The 19298-nt window shown below is 41.4% G+C and overlaps 2 protein-coding genes and 1 long non-coding RNA gene across 6 annotated transcripts; 2 read left to right on the top strand and 1 right to left on the bottom strand.

Moving 5' to 3' along the window:
- The first annotated feature begins 724 nt into the window (after positions 1-724).
- On the top strand, positions 725-4284 carry fpgt (fucose-1-phosphate guanylyltransferase). 2 transcript variants are annotated; one of them, XM_020080951.2, is made up of 4 exons: positions 725-947; positions 1062-1229; positions 1454-1546; positions 1708-4284. In XM_020080951.2, the coding sequence occupies exons 1-4, from the start codon at positions 878-880 to the stop codon at positions 3096-3098; spliced, it is 1722 nt and encodes a 573-aa protein (XP_019936510.2). In that variant the 5' UTR covers positions 725-877; the 3' UTR covers positions 3099-4284. The 2 variants fall into 2 exon arrangements, with proteins under 2 accessions (XP_019936510.2, XP_069378287.1); XM_069522186.1 differs by lacking the exon at positions 725-947 and having other exon boundaries at positions 1087-1225.
- LOC138407212 (uncharacterized) lies at positions 4219-5878 on the bottom strand. Of its 2 annotated transcripts, none has more exons than XR_011240627.1 (3): positions 4955-5878; positions 4502-4709; positions 4219-4326 (listed from the first exon to the last, which is right to left on the bottom strand). It is a non-coding gene; the product is annotated as an uncharacterized lncRNA (long non-coding RNA). The 2 variants fall into 2 exon arrangements; XR_011240628.1 differs by lacking the exon at positions 4219-4326 and adding an exon at positions 4400-4447 and having other exon boundaries at positions 4622-4709; positions 4955-5875.
- Positions 5879-6116: 238 nt separating this feature from the next.
- On the top strand, positions 6117-19256 carry tnni3k (TNNI3 interacting kinase). Of its 2 annotated transcripts, XM_020080950.2 has the most exons (25): positions 6117-6276; positions 6527-6635; positions 6816-6901; positions 7168-7265; positions 7456-7566; positions 7655-7753; positions 7856-7994; positions 8397-8541; positions 8647-8751; positions 9419-9513; positions 9618-9767; positions 9853-9936; positions 10019-10075; positions 10843-10935; positions 11029-11086; positions 11176-11370; positions 12513-12617; positions 12716-12768; positions 13806-13858; positions 14475-14607; positions 14731-14840; positions 16565-16624; positions 16729-16898; positions 18378-18457; positions 18894-19256. In XM_020080950.2, exons 1-25 carry the CDS (start codon positions 6237-6239, stop codon positions 18971-18973), a joined length of 2508 nt encoding a protein of 835 aa, XP_019936509.2. In that variant the 5' UTR covers positions 6117-6236; the 3' UTR covers positions 18974-19256. The 2 variants fall into 2 exon arrangements, with proteins under 2 accessions (XP_019936509.2, XP_069378285.1); XM_069522184.1 differs by lacking the exons at positions 13806-13858; positions 18378-18457; positions 18894-19256 and having other exon boundaries at positions 16729-16817.
- The last annotated feature ends 42 nt before the right edge of the window (positions 19257-19298 follow it).

Raw genomic sequence — 19298 nt, 5'->3', positions numbered from 1 at the left:
TTGTTCCACCTATGTGGAGTTTAAAAAAAAAAACACGGTGCTGTTCCTTTACACAGTACTTTTCATGATTGTATCGCACTCAAGATAGTGGCCGTGCTCACACTTGGCTTGACTGACATTTCTGTACATCTTGACATATGTGGAGAGTTCACTGAATCGGTCTTTAGATAATCACTGAGCAAGATTACAATCACAGAAAACATTAAATAGGACTGACTTGTGTTCAGCTGTTTCTATGGAGCCCTCTGTTTCTGATGCAACTGATGGTAGCTTGGTTTGTTTCAAATCTGTGCAATTACAATCAGATGAAATATGTTTATTATATACATGTCCCAATATTTTGTATATATGTAATTTTGTTTTATTTTATTGGGTACATTTAGTTTTATTTTGTACATATCCCTTGTCATTTTGGTTACCATTAGTTTGACTATAAACTGTTGTAATAACTTAATTTCCTTGGTGTGGGATCAATAAAGTTTTTATTTTCTTGTAAAAGATATAAAATAAAAATTGTAAAATAAATTGTCATATTGCATTATCCGCCAGCAGAAAGCCAAACTGAAGTTTTAATTTTGATACACCTCATAATTAATATCCAGTGTATAAACACAGCTTAATGTATTTTCAATAAATGTATTTATTTATTTAATTTTTAATTTTTTAGGTTAACCTTGCTCATGGTTCGGCCCCGCCCACATTATACACAAAACTAACCATGTGACGGAACCCGGATATGTGAGCCCAGAGTGAGTGAGTTAGTGAGAGAGAGAAAGAGAGACAGAGAGAGAGAGAAATAGGTCTAACACAAGGTTAGAGAGAGAGAGAGAGATATAAAGTTATATCTTTAACATTATAGTGAACTTACAGCGACATCATGACGCAGTGTGACCGGAAGTTACAGATCTCCACCAGAGCGAAGTTGAGCAGGTTCAACTCTCTGAGGGGTGAGTTTGATTTATGTCTCTCAGATCCTGTCCACCTCCGTGTGCCCGCCTCTCCCACTGTTTATCTTTACACCTGTCCCTCTTCTTCTTCTTCTTCTGTGGTCGCGGCTGCAGGTCGAGAGGTGCAGGGCGCCGGGTACTGGGACGTGGTGGTTCTCACCGCGGTGGATGAGAGTCAGAGAGCCGCGTACGAGCTGCAGGTTCGGGGCAAACTTCACAGAGGAGAGCTTCCTCTGGGGATCCACTACAAGGTGTTCTCTGATCCTCCTGGACACAAAGTAGGTGAGGGAATCAGACACCTCTCCATTGTTTACTTCACAGTCCTCAGCATGTGGCTGGGTGGGAGCAACACGTCATCATCATCATGAACAATCTTTTGAAAGTGAATAATTATATTTCATAGCATGATAAGTTAGAAACGATTCATATGTGTGATCACAGTAACCAGATGGTATTAACGTGGCTGTTTTGTGTAGAATTGATTATTATGATTTTGTGTTTTCCAGGGAATGGGGGCTCCACTCTTTACGCTCTGCAGCAGCTGGACGACCTCTATGGAAAAGCCCTGAGCAGAATGAGAGTCATCCTGATTCATGCAGGTTTGACATTTCAAGACACTGTTGTTCCTATATATTTAGACTTTTAACTCAACATTTTCCCTCATGCAAGTTATTCGAAAGTTAAGGTTTGACTCTACATGCTCAGTCATTTTAGATAAAGCACCTACTGTACTGAATGTGATCATGTCTTATTCTTCCAGGGGGGTTCAGTCAACGTTTGCCTAATGCCAGCGCCCTGGGTAAGATCTTCACGGCCGTGCCGCTGGGTGACCCTCTCTACCAGATGCTGGAGCTGAAACTGGCCATGTACGTGGATTTCCCATCTCACATGAGGCCTGGCGTTCTGGTGACCTGCGCCGATGACATAGAGCTCTACAGCATCCCAGAGGATGAACACGTGAGGTTTGATAGGCCTGGTTTTACGGCTTTGGCCCATCCCTCCTCACTATCTATTGGAACCACCCACGGCGTTTTTGTGTTGGATTCATGTGAAAAGTCGACTCACTTGGAAATGGAGAACAGTGCCTGTTTGCGCTTCCTGCACAAACCAAGCATCAAGAAAATGCAAGACTGTGGTGCTGTTTGTAAGAGGCAGAGCGGTTGTTCCGATGAGTTTGTTTACACAGACAGCACCTATTATGTCGACTTTGAAACTACAAAGACTCTCCGTAACCTGCTGAGAGATTTGGAGCCTTTGCAGTGTGAGATAGACGCATACGGGGACTTTCTTCAAGCTCTGGGACCCAAAGCTACAATCGAGTACACCAGCAACACCGCTAATGTCACTAAAGAGGAGAAAGGCCTTGTCGAAGTCCGACAAAAGATCTTCCACCTCCTACATGGGACTCCCTTGAATGTCATCCTCCTCAATAACTCCAAGTTTTATCACATTGGCACCACGTCCGAATACCTGTTTCACCTCACGGAGGACGTGGCACTGAGGAGGGAGCTGGGCCTCCTGTCTTCTGCCTTCAGCATGCATGTGAGTGAAAGCTCTGACTGCTGTGTTATGTACAGCGTCCTCGATCCTAGCTGCTCTGTGGGAGCTGGATCGGTGGTTGAGTACTCCTGGCTGGGAGCGGGAGCATCAGTAGGTAAGGGCTCCATCCTCAGCAGCTGCTGGGTAAGTCCGGGCCTCTCAGTGCCTGATTTAGTCTTCATGCATTCACTGTGTGTGAACCACCGGGACCGCACCGGGTTTGTAACCGTCGCCTTCGGGATTACCGACAACCTGAAGCACAGCGTGGAGGGCCCTGCTTTCTTGGACAAGCTGAAGCTATTTGGGTTTAACTTGGCTGAGTGTCTCTGCAGCTGGGGGCTGGAGAGCGAGGTGCTGAGGTTCTCCGGTGACTCATCCAGCTGCAGTTTGTGGAACGCTTGTCTGTTTCCTGTTTGCTCAGATCAACAAAGCTCGTTCTCATCATCTTTGGAAATGCTGCGGGCCGTTCTGAGTGGCTCCACAATAACCCTACCTAAAGACGCAGAGCTGCTTTCCATGCACGAGTGTTTACGAAGTAAGAACCTGGAGGAGATGTTGGAGTTCAGGACGGGCCTGTATAATGACATTACACAGAGAAGACTGAAGAGTTAAACCTGCCACGTTTTACTGATTACTTCATAAAACATTGACTTTATATCAAGATAGACAACATGACACCTCCTCAAAAGGGAAGCCAAATCCTCTTGATCACCCCCTCTGGTGGCCAACTGTACTACATGTCATAAACACTGCCTTATCCATGTTAGTGGATGGAATATGGGCCAAATTAAAAAGTCAAAACTAACATTCGTTGGATGAAAGTATGTATCACTGCTGTGCAGACACTGGCTCCAAATGACAATCAAAGTGCAAGATGGCAGCACCTGTATCCAGGATATTTTGGCTTCATTTTTGTGCAACGAGAGACAGTCAATGTGTTAAAGCCACAGTATAACTTATATTGCTGCTAAGTGTATCTCAATCAGAAACAATAAAGAGTAAAGAAAGAGAACAAAGTTTGGTGAAATAGCGGGATTCATTGGTTTTGTCTTCACCACCTTTGCTCTCGTTGCTGTAATCTTCTCCTAGTGAGGATTCCCTCTGTGTTCATTCAGGACGTGTTTTCCAGGAGCTGAAACATCTGCAGATGATAGATGACTATCTCTGGTGACTTCTATATCTGGTCACTATCTCTGAATAAAGTATTTTCATGTTTAAAATCAGTGTATCTTCAACACAGGACTCAGCTTGTTTCTCAAGATAATATCTCGAGGTCCGATGAATAAAACCATGTATGTTATGTTCATCTGCTGAATATGAAGACTGGCACTGAAAATAAACATTGCTGTGTCAAGGTATAAAAAATGAATATAAATGATTTGCTTGGCTGACCCCAAAGTATATGTAGTTTTTTTGCTTTATTCAACCTGTAAGCATGTCAATTTTAAAAAAACCTTTTGTGAGGTATTATTTTCAAGATTAGGGACAAAAATTAAAACATTAACATGACAAATATGACCTTCTGCATTGTTTGAATTTATACTTGACCAATTTCTGTATCACAACTTCTGTCAAGTTTTGGGTCTTTGATAGAGGAGAAGAGGCCTTTTTTAAGTTGAACAGACATCCTGTGAAAGACAAACATGTTAAAGAGTAGATAATGTATTTTGATGATTGGAAATATAGACCTACTTACTTCGTTTCTTGCTGAGGTAGGCCTGCTTGGAGATGCAGCTATCTCTTGCAATAAAATGTATAGTTACACCCAATTAAAAGGATGCAGACACATGCAAAACAATTACCAGTTTGGGCTTAACTCATTCTTCCTGTGTTTCTGTCCCTGCAGATAAAGCCAGAACAAATGAGATTAGATGCAGTATTTCAAGAAAATAAGACGAATGGATCATGTTTACCTTGAACATCTTGTGATGGGGGCTTTACAAGGAATGTTTCTCAACTCACTGTAATATAAAGGGCTAGCATTAATTAGGATATTAACAATGAGAGACTGATACCTGTTGATTAGACCCAGTTGAATTGTGTTAGAGGATCGCTGTGAAGTCTTTTTCTTTGTGTGGTGTTCACAGGAGAATGTGACACAGGATTCCTGCTCTCTTCCAGTTAACATCCCTCACCAAAGATGACATGAACTGATTTAGTAGCGGGAACAGGAGAAGACCAGGGGAAGTAGCTTTCTCTGCAGCACCTCTTCAAAGAGAGGATCTGTTAAGAAGAAGACAAATAAGTAGACGACAAAGAAGAAGCAGGCAAAACTGCAGCAGCTCTCCTGCAATGACAGAGAAAGGAAGATGACAGAGACAGGGAAAACATTGGTTCAAGGGAGAGCAGAAAGGCAATTTCCTCTGCCTCCTCATGGGCCATTGCAAAAATGCTTGAGGAAGACAAAAATGAAATTGAATCCGTTGTTATGACTGCAACTGCCACAGTGACAGAACCAATGACCTTACCTTATCCACCTCTCTTCATTCGTCTGTCTTTCCTCAAACATTTCCACTGTCACTTGATGTATTAATAAAGTTTGATTGATCATTTTTGCTTTTTCATCTCACGGTCTTTCATTGTTTACATGGGTGCAGTTTCTTTTTCTACCCAAGGTAATGGGATGAGTAATTCAAAGGTACGTCCTGTAGGTTTGCCAGCAGAGGTGGAGAAACCAGTTTGAGACACGGAGCGGCTGCACTCTGCTCTACATAGACAGGCCTATCCTTTTGTTTGTCAGCAGGATTACACAAAAACTACTGAGCAGATTTCCATGGAACTTGTTGCGAGCATGGGACGTGGACCAAGATAGAACTTAATTGTTTAAAACTAATTATTGCTCCTTACAGTTACTCACTGGGAATCTCTGACTTTATTGTCCACTTTGTATTGAAGGAAGTTGGTTAAAAAGCTTTTATGTTTCTCTGTCAGCTTATTCAAATTCTTGTGAATTTGCCTATTTTTTCAGTGAGAATGTCACTGCTTGATTTTTTGAAATTCCTTCATTCCATTCTCACTTTTGAGTGTGCAAAGTCTGAGGATGTAACTTCTGTATTTCAGTTTTTCTGTCTTTACCTTGTTCTTTGTTTTTTTGTTGTTGTTTTGTTTAGTAACTGTTGTGTTTCATATTATTGATCATTCTGTTTCTGTTTGGGACCTCGTCAGAATCTATTTCTATAAAAACACATACATAGAACCTGATGAAAAGAATTGGACATATTCAGAGGAGTGATATTTATGCAGCTTTATTGAATTGTAGTCGGGCCTTGGCAGAAGTATGTGCTCTGCTGAGTTTGATGTAACTAATTATTAATCGCAGTTGCTGTTAATGTTGCTAGTCTCACTCCTGCTTTGAGAAATGCATGACAGACATTAAATAAGAAGTTTGGGGTCCCTTAAATTACTCCCATTATTAGGGAAGCATAACAATAGAGACATGTAAAGTGCCTGAAGTCCATCAATCAGTCTCTCTTACATTATGCAAAAACTGGACATTGATCTTGCTTTATAGACACTGTACATTTATACATATACACACAGACACACAGGGTCACACTGATGCACACATGCTTTCAATTGGAGGGAGATCAGTTTGGCATTCCACTCACAGGTGTTTATTTTTAGCCCACAGCCTCATTCCCCCCTTTATCTGGACCTGTGCAATTGTGTCACACTGAGAGATTGTGTTTCTGCTTTACTGTCATTCACCAAACTACACAGTGCACGCATTACAAGAGAAGAAGCTTTTCAATGGGAAATTACAAATCAAGACCGTCTCAGACGTGTACAGGTAATAACTGGAGGTCTTTGTGATTGTGTGTGTGTGAAAGTTGCTCAGGGCTAACAACAAAGTTTATCTAAAAGTGTGTATTTTACTTCTTTACTAACATAACACTCATAAACATGATTGATATTCACTTAAAGAATTTTTTTTATTATATAACATGTTTGTAGAAGGTAAATTGTGGATATTTCTGCTTATAGGTGATAATATGCAATGGAAATGTTTTTAACTTGTTCCTATATTTGATGTTGTGTAGATGAGTGGAAAAAGAAGGTGGGTGAGTCGTACTCTGTCATCGTTGAGAAGTTGGAAGACGACCTTAAGCTCAAAGACAGTGAGCTCGAGGACCTCAAACTTGCTTTCGGGTGACAAAAAAATTTTTTACAAATTTAAAATCACAACAAAGTGCAACTCACTGTTTAAAATTAAATCTAATTAACACTAGTGTTTGTCATGGCTGGATTCTCCTCGGTTTGCTAACTGTTGTGCGTCAGTCAGGCCTCAGTTGTGTCTCAAGCAGGTGATGTTGATTTTCTGTTGCTCAGCTCCGATGAGGCTTTTCAGAAGGTGAACGTAAGCTACCGCACAGAAAAGGGGCTGTCGCTGCTGCATCTCTGCTGCGTGTGTGGAGGTATGCATGACTGGAGTCTATTAATAACTCCTCGACAAAGTGTGACTGTGGAGGGAAGGATTACTAAAGACTGACTGGTGTTATTGTCTGGGGATGACCTTTCTGGTCTTAAACACACACAAATAAACAGTAGATTTGTATATACTGTGCATAAAGGTTGAATATATGAAGTTCTAATTTGTCTGTGGCTCTAATAATCCTGACCTCATTCACAATAAACCTGATCTTGAATGAAGCATTTTTTTCTGTTTGATATTTGCAACCAGGGAGCAAGGCCCATATCCACACCCTGATGCTCAAAGGCCTGCGTCCTTCCAGACTGTCCAGGAATGGATTCACCGCGCTGCACCTGGCGGTTTACAAGGTGAAGATCTCAGTGTCTAACCCTGTCTCTCTTCCTTGTCTCATTTGTCACTGATAAAGAGTTTTCTACATTTTACCACATGGTGGAGTGCAAGTACCGTCAAAGCCAGTGTGGTTTGCAGCTCCATATCTTCAGCCGGTGTAAAACCCTGTGGCCCTGTTGTGTGTATCGATTTGATTCTATAACACAGGACAACGCTGAGCTGTTGACTGCTCTTCTTCACGGAGGGTCAGATGTGCAGCAGCTGGGGTACGGCGCCCTCACTGCCCTGCACGTCGCTACATTGGCTGGACACCATGAGGCGAGAGATGACCCTGGTGCACCAGAACAAAGTTATTGATTTTTCAAGGCTTTTGCACAATGGTGATTTCGTCATTTCCCCCAACCAGGCAGCAGATATTCTCCTACAGCATGGGGCTCATGTGAACGTCCAAGATGCTGTGTTTTTCACTCCACTGCATATTGCTTGTTACAATGGCCACGAGCAGGTACAGGGCTCCTGTTTAACCACATCTGGTCATAGAAGTATTTGTATGATGCTTCCATGTTGTTCAAATTGGTCACTGAAAATATAAATGTCTGCGTCCCAGGTTGCAAAGCTGCTGCTGAAGTTTGGGGCAGACGTGAATGTGAGTGGTGAGGTGGGGGACCGGCCACTGCACCTGGCCGCAGCCAAGGGTTTCCTCAGCATCATCAAACTGCTCATGGGGGAAGGGAGCAAAGCCAATGGTGAAACTGTCCAAATTTCCCACATTTAATTAAGATTCACTTGAATCAGTGGCCAGTAAATAAAACATAATAACATGTCTCAATGCTGTAGCTATAATTTTCCACTTTCCTATGGGTGAAAAACAGTCTTAACCTGCAGATTTACCTGAATCGCACAGGGACAGATCCAGGTGCCAGGCTAAGAGGGGCACTGGTCCCAGCTTAAGATTTCACCTTACTGAATCAGGAATTGTGCATGGATGTTGGACATATAATTGGCCTCTCAGTGTGAATTGGCCCCCCTTTATAAACCCCAATTTAGAAAAAACCCTAGATCCGCCACTGCTCAGGGAAGTTAACAAGATTCTGTGTTAAGAGATGACAGTGAGACCTTTCTCCGACTCACCTGCTCCCCTTTTCCAGCTAATGCACAGGACAACGAAGATCACATTCCTCTTCACTTCTGCGCTCGTTTTGGTCACCACGAGATTGTGCGCTTCCTCCTGCAGGACAACGTTGATGCGCAGCCTCACTCTGTCAACATCTACGGGGACACGCCATTACACCTGTAACTGGTTTTACAGTGTTCGTAGCCTCCTGTAAGTTTTTAGTCAGTGATACGGACGTTCATCGTCTAAAAGGTACGGGCGTTCTGTGTGTTGTGTTTCATCAGGGCATGCTACAACGGCAAGTTTGCAGCCGTGAAGGAGATTATACAACATTCTGGTACAGAAAGTCTTTCAAAGGAGAACATATTCAGTGAGACAGTCCTTCACAGGTATCGTGCAGCTTTCTATCTTTATCTATAGTCTGCAAAACATATTCATTTATATAATGTACAGAGACACAAACTATGTCACATGACAAAATTTCACATTATGAGTGTCACCTTAAAGGAGACATATTATGCTTTATCAGTCATTCTTTCCTTTTTTGTGTTATATAGTTCCACAGTAAAGGAAGCTCACGAAAAACACTTCTCTTGAAACGCCTCGTCAGTGGTCCAGCCGATACTTCCACCTCATTATGACGTCACAATGCCCCATATTTTCTTAATGCATGTCTAGCGGCAAGTTTGAAACGCTACCTAATAAAGTCAGGTAACGTAAGAGCAGAGACATTTCCCACATGTGCTGGAAGTGGTTGACCAATCACAACAGAGTGAGCCAGCCGGCCAATCAGTGTTCCAAACAGAGCACACTGGGTTTGATTGGGAGGGGGGCCTTAAAGAGACAGGAGCAAAAACCAAGCATTTCAGACAGAGGTTGAAAAGAGGTTTTGCAGTTTGAGGAAAGGTGTTGTGTTTCCTGAACATTAGAGCGTGTAAATATTTTCAAGTAGTAACACAAATTAAGATTATGATCCTAACCTTGTGCATAATATGTCTCCTTTAAAACACATTGTTCGTGCTGAGGAGGTGATAACAAGTGAATCCCCTCTGACAGTGCGTGCACCTACGGTAAAGACCTGGAAATGGTCAAGTTCTTGCTGAATCAGAACGCTATGAGCATCAACCATCAGGGCCGAGATGGACACACAGGTGACTTTTCTACCTTAATGTCTTTTTTTGCGATTGCAGCCAAGTTAAGAGCAAAGCCAGCAGTAAGTCTCATAGTTACTGTGTGTATGATGTGACACGTTCAGCCCTGCACAGTGCCTGTTTCCACGGCCATATCCGCCTGGTACAGTTCTTGTTGGACAGCGGCGCAGACATGAACCTGGTGGCCTGTGACCCGAGCAGGTCCAGCGGGGAGAAGGACGAGCAGACCTGCCTGATGTGGGCGTACGAAAAAGGTTTCTAAGGACAATGATGAATTTAGCTGTTAGGAAACATCTAAAGAAACAAAACAAGTATCACCACTCACTTTGTGTTTCTTAGGTCATGATGCCATCGTCACCTTACTGAAACACTACAAACGTCCTGATGACTCCCCCTGCAATGAGTATTCCCAACCAGGAGGGGGTACGTCAACCTTCTTAAAGTTACTAAATGGAATACAATCACATAATCTGCCCATTAATCTGCCTGAATATGTCTCTTCCAGATGGGTCCTACGTTTCTGTTCCGTCTCCTCTGGGAAAGATCAAAAGCATGACTAAAGGTAGTGAGACGGAGCGAAGCACAACAGATTCTTCCCACACTTCACATCACTGTCAGCTGACATGACAGCACACACACTGTCTGCTGCCAAAGGAAAGCATCTTCTTAGCTGCTGCTGATAACACTGGGATGATATTCTTACCAGTCAAATGTGTAAACTGTAAATCTGTTTCCATCTGTGTGATATTCATGCGTAGTATCAACTATGTCCTTCTCCATCAAATATGTAGAGCATCCTTGGGTCACTTAAAAGGTGGTATAAAAATCCAGGTTATAATAATAATAATAATAATCTGATCATCACTGATGTGAATTTAATTAATCCCCAGTTTGAATCCTCTAAACAAAAACATAAGGGTTAAAAAATATATTTGGCCTAAAAAGGAAAATATATTGGTTACAGAAACTCAAGAAACCGCTGTAGTTTAAAACATCAACTGCTATACCATACCATGTCATGCCATACCAAATTGCACCATGCCAAATCAAGCCAAGCCATGCCATGCCATACTAAACCATACCAAGTCATGCCATAACATGCAAGGAAAAGCCAAACTATACTGTGCAAAGCTATGCCGTACCATATTATCTGATCTAAACATTACCATGCTTTTAAAATAATTCACCACATATAGAATATTTTGATTATTATAATGCAGATTTACCTAGAAAGGGGTCTCTGTCACTAAAGTCTGTAGTATATATACACAGTTTATCTATACAGTCTATGGGCTAAATGTTTCATAAAACTCTGTTCTTTGCTTCCAGAGAAAGCAGAGGTTCTCCTGCTCAGAGCCAGTCTTCCATCTCACTTCCACCTGCAGCTGTCTGAGCTGGAGTTTAATGAAATTATCGGATCAGGTAACTCTCCTCATAGCTTCTCTGTTTTCAATTCAGCAAACATAGCTCCAGACCTGACAGTAATATTGATAATCACATCTGTTTATCACTCAGGCTCCTTCGGAAGAGTCTACAGAGGCAAATGTCGAAACAAAATTGTCGCCATAAAACGGTACTCGTCCATATCACACGCACAGATAAAGGTGCCATTTTGCTGCCTTTTCCTGTTAGAACAGACTGCTTCTTCACTCTCCTCTGTAGCTATCGAGCCAACACATACTGCTCCAAGTCGGACGTGGACATGTTCTGCAGAGAGGTCTCCATCCTCTGTCGCCTCAACCACCCCTGTATCATCCATTTTGTGGGGGCGTGTCTGGATGACCCCAGCCAGTTCGCCATCGTCACTCAGTACATCTCTGGAGGCTCGCTGTTCTCCCTGCTGCATGAGCAGAAGAGGTGAGGAGGTGTGCATGACCCACTGGAGCTCACAGTATATATAGTATATTGCAGTGTGAGTAGTATATCAAGTATATATAAAGTCTTCATCAAGTACTCACTGACACCCACAAGTTACTAATCTTTATTTTTAATCTTATTATGATTTTGAGATGGTTTTAAACCTCTGAAGCTTATCATTAGTAGATTTACTGTCACATTAAAACTGAAATGTGTGTCATCGTGTTTTTTATTCTATTCTATTATTTTTGTATTAAACCTTATTACCTGCGCTGCTGTAATACCCAAAATAATTATCTGTTTATCTTGATTCTAAAAAATTCACATATATAGTAAAAAAAATGTTTAAAACTTTGCATGATTAAAATATAAAAAGGAAATAGTGATGGACGTTTTTTGTTTTCTAATATTTTATTGAGTAAATTTAAAATAATGGTTAGTTTCACCCCTATAATAAATGTTTAATATGATATATAATGATTTGTTTGTCTTTGTTAAACATTTCATGTAGATTTGTTGTTCAAACTTTGCCAGAATGAAGTTAATTCATTTCTGTGGTCTATTTTTAACATTGTGGTCTGGTATTGAATTTTACTGCTTCACCATTCTAATATGCTTGTTCCTTCAAAAGTAATCGGAATACGTTTCAGCCTCAGGGCCATAGAACTGACGCAACAACTCAAACGCATTATCTGAATGTTCTTATTTGCAGGGTCATTATATAATTTTGCTCTCTATCTAAAATTCTTATTTGGTGAAGAAAGCTTTAGAAAACAAAGTTGAAATTCTGGTGAGTTCATTTGATAGTTATGTTTGTTTCCTCCCTCATACGGAACAATGACTAAATCCTGATGCTGAGATTAAAAAGACATCAAACTACCCTGAGGAATCACAGAACAAGTTTACTCAACAGAAATATCTGACTGTTTCAGGTCTGATTATCCTCCTTAGAAGCACCTCAACCCCCCCAACCCCCCATCATTGATCCAGATGAAGTGTTCCGCTAACTGTGGGGACAGGTGCTGTCTTTATTGACTGTCCTATTGATCGGTGTAAAGTGCTGCGTGTGATTGGCGGGGGGGGGGGGGGGGTATTGATCCGGCACTAAGTGGCTGCTGCTTTAATGATGTGTCAATGCACAGGCTCATCGACCTGCAGTCCAAGCTCATCATTGCCATCGACGTGGCCAAGGGCATGGAGTACCTGCACAACCTCACCCAGCCTATCATTCACCGGGACCTCAACAGGTGAGGGGGGGGGCACAGTAATAACATGTGTGATGGGATGGTATTGTTAGTCCAAAATAACGGTTTGTTGTTGCAGATAATACATGTGTTTCTTCCAGCCACAACATACTGCTTTATGAGGATGGACATGCGGTTGTGGCGGATTTCGGAGGTGAGCTGATGTGTGAGCAGCATTGAATGAATGGATTAACCGTTTAACACGTCCATCTTCAGAGGCTCTTTCACCTGTTTCTGGCTGCTGGTGGGGAAATGTTACTGAGTGAAACTGTGAGAGGAGAAACAACATCTGTAAAAAATTGATCGAGGTAAACCGATTTAATTACACAAGCAATCCACTGGAGCTCAGTTTGATTGTCTCAGGAGTTTTGCTGCTACAACCTCACATCGTCCGCTTTGACCAGCAGCTCACAGTGGCTAATGGTTAAATAAATATGGATGACGTGTCTCTACTTCCTCCCGCTATTTTGAAATGAAGCCTGGATATGAACGCTGCCATCTTGCGCATTTGGAGCCATAGTCTTTGCAGTAGTGATCAGGGGATGGAGCCGCTGTATAGATGGTCCTGCCGATAAACGTGCTCAAGCAATGGTTTTTATGGCATCAAATAACTACAGAGCAAACTTAATGGAAAAATTAGCACTTCAATCAGTGTGATAAAAACGACCTAAAATGACATTGTGCCTACAATGGTCGCTGTTCAACAACATGTCTTTGCATTTTCAAGTCATTCACCCGTAATGTTTACAGAGTTAGACTAATTAAGATGAACCTTGACTTCTTCATAGTAAGTTCAATGTTTATTTACACTTTAATATAATAGGGTTGTGCTGAGAATAATAATTCATATTTCAATAATACATACAATAAAATGCAGTACAAAGAAAAAAAGTATTTTAGAGAGAGTATTTTAAACAGTATAAAATAATTATCGTATTATCGTAGCATTTCATTCTTTTGGAGCTCATATGACATTTTATGAAAAAGTTTTATACTGATCATCCATCTATCATCCATCCCTACACTCAGGACAATAATTTCAGCTGGCAGCCATGTGTCTGTTGGTTTCACTTCAGTCTTTGTAATGCTGGCAGACAGGAGTGTTTACTCACTGATAAAAACAAATCTTAACATGTCTGCCAATCAATGTGTGTTCTTTAAATTACTGTATGTCTCTCTCTTCATCTGCAGAATCCAGGTTCCTACAGTCTGTAGAGGGGGATAACATGACTAAGCAGCCGGGGGTCAGAGCTGTCGCCTCCTTTTTTTAAATTTAATACCAATGTGACGGCATGCAAAACAAAACCCTTTTGAAATGAGTTTGTTTCCTCTCTTTGGCCAAATACTCTCACACCATCTGCAGAATTCATGGGAGGAAGAGGCACTTTTCTTTTTCTCTGTTTTTTTTGCTGGAGCTCAAGCCAAATCTTCTGCTGGCACCTGTCATCAATTACCCACCTGCTAAAAAAAAAACTGCCTTTACGCAGATTCTGTCTCAATGTGCTGACTCATCACTGCACAGAGTGCTTGGCCTGCAGTTTGATGTTAAGTGTGTTGCATCTCCCGGGAGCTGCCTGTTGTGAGGAACTACTTGCCCTTGCTGGGATGCAGTGTTTATGTCAGTAATTGGGGCTCATTGTGTGTGTGTGTGTGTGTGTGTGTGTGTGTGTGTGTGTGTGTGTCTCTGTGTGTGTGTGTGTGTGTGTGATGGTCTGACTCAGTATCTTTCAATTAAATCTCGCAATGTTACTCTCTTTTAAAACCAGTCTCCAAATCAAAATAATTTCCATGACAACACAGATTTCACTTTGATTTATTGTCTAATTGACTTAGTGTGTGTGTGTGTGTTCATTTGTGCAGAACCTGCGATGGATGGCTCCAGAGGTGTTCACCCAGTGCACTCGCTACTCTGTGAAGGCGGACATGTTCAGCTACGCCCTCTGTCTGTGGGAGCTGCTCACTGGAGAAATTCCCTTTGCCCACTTGAAACCTGGTAATTTTTACGCAGTCATGGATTTTAATGATGATCCTGGTGAACGGATCAGAGTTTGTGACAGGCTGTCAGACGACATTTGATCGTTTTAAAACTAAATTTAAAATGTTCTGCTGCCCTCAGCCGCGGCAGCAGCAGACATGGCCTACCATCGCATCCGGCCTCCCATTGGCTACTCAATCCCCAAACCCATCTCTGCTCTTCTGATGAGAGGCTGGAACGCAAGCCCAGAGGTAAACAGCCTCTCAAACATGACTCATAGCAACTTGGTCTCTATTACTAATATATACATAACCGCTTATACATTTGTACATAATATAGTTTCTATCCACAATGAGCTTAACAATGCAATTAACAAATATGACTTCTTAGTTAGCTCTGAAATAACCCCACAGTAATATAACCTTCCATGTCATTAACTATCTTGATGTACTGAAGCTCTGCGAAGCAAAGATGCTGAGTCAGCTTGTGCAGCATTGACGTGGGACTGCTGTATCCCCACCTGATACATTAACGAACGCCTGCTCATATTTAAGAGCATGTGTGACCTCGATGGTCCTCCCTCGACGCTGTGATGTTCATAATTATCCAGCCATGTTTTTTTCCTTGGCCTCATTAAGACACGTTATTACACGGCCCAGCGTGTTGGCACATTTCTCCCTCTGAGGTCCATCTCCTTCCTGTTTGCCACTCTACGCTGACAACCTGTCGCCCGTTGGTGGACACGTCTCCCCCGGGCGATCGCTCGCTCCCCATCACAGAGCGTGATTGTAATTTAAGGCCATCACAAGGTTGCACATGCAGACTACTCTCATGGGGCTTCACCTGCGTAGAACACCAGTCACCATGAGAGTTAGAAACAGGACACGCTGCACGATCAGGGATTTGTCAAGAAAAATGTGTTTGTTAAAGCTTGAGAAACAGAATGCTGAGGTTCATGTTTAACACTGCTGCTTTCAGATGAACACTTGTTTCTGTCATATCCAGTTAAGTTAAAATAGCAATAAACACGATCATGTGAACTTTCAAGACCAATGTAGAGTTTTTATGAGGGGGCGCGTAAAATCAACACAAGAGAACTTCAAAAGCTTTTTGCATTAATAAGTTTTCATATTTGTTATGTTTTCCTCATATTTTCCAGGGTGCAGACAGACTAGCTGCTGTGTGGGGATGTGATGTATAATTGAAGAGCTCTGGGGTGGAGACAGTGTTTGTTCTTTTACAGTGAGGCAGGAGATCTGAGGGCTGCTTTTGAAGCAGAGTTCACATTTGGTTCATGTGTGGGTGGACTCGAACAAGCAGAATACACACGGAAGTGAGAATACACCTGTGTGTGTTTGTGTGTGTGTGTGTGTCTGATTTGGGTCATACCTCTTTCATCTGATTATACAAACAAATGACCCGGTTTGCCGGAACTCACTGACAGTTTTCTCCTGAGCTTTTGTCGAATTATTTTAGAGATATGGCCTTTATAGAATAATCATTGGCTGTAATTCATAACCTGCAGATTCTTTTGTTTGGCCTTATTTTGCTGCCTATTTTAATAATTTTATAATGTGTTATTTAATTATGTTTTATCTATTTTCTCATCTGTAATCTGTGATAATTATTTCTGTATCAGTGCTTTATTGCTGTGCTTTTGTTTCCTGTTGTTTGCCTTCACTTTTACATTTTTGAATTTGTGAATATGACTTTCACAGTTGACAGTTCACTAAAGTGAGAAAATGTATGCCCATCTTTTTCACATTGAAAATGTTCTTCTGTTATGGTGTTTGTCTATTTTTTGGGGGAGTCGGTGTGTTTTTTGGCTTCTTTTAATGGCAATGGTGATATACACATGGTTTTGAATTCTTGTTGCTGTTGCATGTGCGAGAATCATTGCTGATGGTACTTATATAAAACAATTTCATGTGACAAAAATCAATAAAATAGTAATAATAAACATTTTCTGCTTCAGGACAGGCCTGAGTTCCCTGAAGTGGTCTCCAGCCTGGAGGAATGCTTGTGCAACGTTGAGGTAAATAGTGTCACACTAATTCTTAAATGTCAGCCCCACACACGCAACATACATGCTTTAACAATTACATTCTCCACCTCTGTGCGTGTGTGTTCATGTCACAGTTGATGTCTCCGGCCTCCAGTAACAGTAGCGGCTCCCTGTCTCCCTCCTCCTCCTCTGACTGTCTGTTGGGGCGAGGAGGACCAGGCCGTGGCCACGTGGCCGCCCTTCGCTCTCGTTTTGAGCTGGAGTACGCCCTCAACACCCGCGCCTACGCCTACTGGTCTCAGAGGTAAGAGAAATGAAGAGCGTCCTCAGACTGGTTAAGGTTGATAAGATGAGAGTCATGCACAATGTCCACATGCACCAAGTAATCAGCTACTGGTCACAGTGACCTCTGGGTGAGGTTTTAACCAAGCTATGATCCTGTACTGCTGAGTCACTGTTTTAATAACTTGACAAAATGTTTCTAGAAAAATTTAAAATAAAATGTTCTTAATTGAAAAAGTTGAATAACAGCTCTAACTAATCAGGACACTTTAGTAAATGCACACATACAGTATTAAGACTTCATTTCGTTATCTTTAGTCAACATACATATAAAACACAACCACTGTAGTTAATGTCATACAGCACTTACATGACCCTGTGGTGTCATCCAGTGAGCTGAGTCGTGTCTCCATAGTACTCACCACTATGCTGATGGAGGGGTGAAGTGTTTGAGTCCACACAACACTTTTGGAGTCTCAGGGCTAAACAGGGTTGCAAATCCCATTCAATTAAACTGGGAACTGATTCTTCAAACATAATAAAATAACATTAAAAAATGCCTCCATACTGCTCGTGTGGTGTCATCCAAGTGTCTGTAAGCCAGAACATTAAAAATCATTTACACCATGTTTTTCAAGCCTAAACGTCCTCTGATCCTAGAAACTGCAGCTATCACGAGCAGTTACAGAGCAGACACTTCCAATGGCTTGTCTTCTGTCATTTTATCATAGATATAGATATGTTTTTATAGTTATGGTATAAAAGTTCAAATCAGATGAAAAAGGTTGAACCTATAAATCTGATGTTCTTTTTAAACAGGTGAGATTCAATGAAACGTGTCTGGATTCAAACTTTTCTGACCTGAATTCCACAAACATCATGTCTGGGCTTGTAGAAACAACATCATGCAGACCAGTTACTGTCCCAGTGAGGAGGAGTTGCTCAGATACCAAACAGGAAACAAAGGAAAGCAACTGCAATAAAACATGCATGGCATTCTGAGCGAGGAGGAAGGCTTATATTGGACGCCTGGCTTTGAGCTCTGTGTGTGTGTGTGTGTGTGTGTGTGTGTGTGTGTGTGTGTGTGTGTGTGTGTGTGTGTGTGTGTGTGTGGACTCGGAGCCTAGTTACAGTCGCTCTGTAACAGGAGGTGTGCTTATTGTGTTGTGGCTGTGTCAGTAATTTCCTGGCGCTTCATTAAAGGTTAAATCTTCAGGCCTCTCCTGGTTCTTGTACTCGACTTGTAGCACAATTGCTAATTCAACCACATAAAAATCTTCATCACAATCTTCACGCTGTCAAAGCTGCTATGAATGTCGTACACAGCACTCCTGCAGGGAAAGTGAGAGCAGCCTGGAACTGGTGTGGGTAGACCGGACATTAGATATTGAATTTCACCTGCTTGTATCCAGCTCTCCTGTCTTCCTCCATGTAAACAAAGCGGTATATATAAATGTAGAGTGTCGGAGCTGGGGTTGATTTCTATTTATTTTATTTTTAGTGAGCAACGGCGAGCGTCTGGAGGCCTGTCACTGGAGGAGCTAAGACGGAATATGCAGTTTCCTCCCATTGATCGAAATGGTGTGTGTGTAGTACTATATGTACATGTACTATAGCGTGTAGTGACAGTAATAGTTTTTATAACCCTGAATAAATTCAGATTCAAATAAGGATATGCAAGCAAATTAAGACTTGCTTTTAAAAACCTCTCCTAAAATATGGTTCTCCTTTATTTCTAACTAGTGTTATTGTTAAATAATATTAAATATACATGTTTTTATATTTAGTGAGGCTAACTGATGCATTTAAATATTTTGAACAATAAAAATAATACACATGATCCTTTTCTTTATTATAAATATTATAAATTGATGTTTTTTCAAGGTTTCATGAGATTTGTTGACAGTAAGGTCACCAGCTTTAACTCTACAATGTAAATAGTTCTAATTTTGTTTTTGCCAACCTTGTTATTCACAAATGAAACTGTACATTAACACTGGACTTGTCTGTTTTTCAGGGTATGTGTCCGACCCCATGAGCACCATGAGATTCTGCTCGTCCCACAGCAGCAGCGGCAGCTTCGAGGACAGTAACTGACACCCAGCGCTCTTTGTTATGGCCTTATTGATTTAGACCATCAATATGTTTGAGAATTTACTTCAAGTAAAATTGTATAAGTAGAAGGCAGGGGTAGTCCATGCTGCAGACCTAACTGTATTTGATAATGTACTCTACAAGGATAGTTTGTTGGTGAGTTTACAGCACACTTTTATTAGTTTTACTTTTTTTATATTGAGTTCAGGCTTCTAGATCCTGTATGATAATAATATAAATAATCTTCTTTTTGATTACAAGGTTTGAATAAATGTGAAATACAGTCTTTGAAAACCACTGAATGGTTCCAATGATCTCAACTTTTAAT

The sequence above is a fragment of the Paralichthys olivaceus genome, chromosome 3 (assembly GCF_024713975.1).
Source record: "Paralichthys olivaceus isolate ysfri-2021 chromosome 3, ASM2471397v2, whole genome shotgun sequence".
Lineage (NCBI taxonomy): Eukaryota > Metazoa > Chordata > Actinopteri > Pleuronectiformes > Paralichthyidae > Paralichthys > Paralichthys olivaceus.
This window is presented reverse-complemented; position numbering and strand designations above follow the sequence as displayed.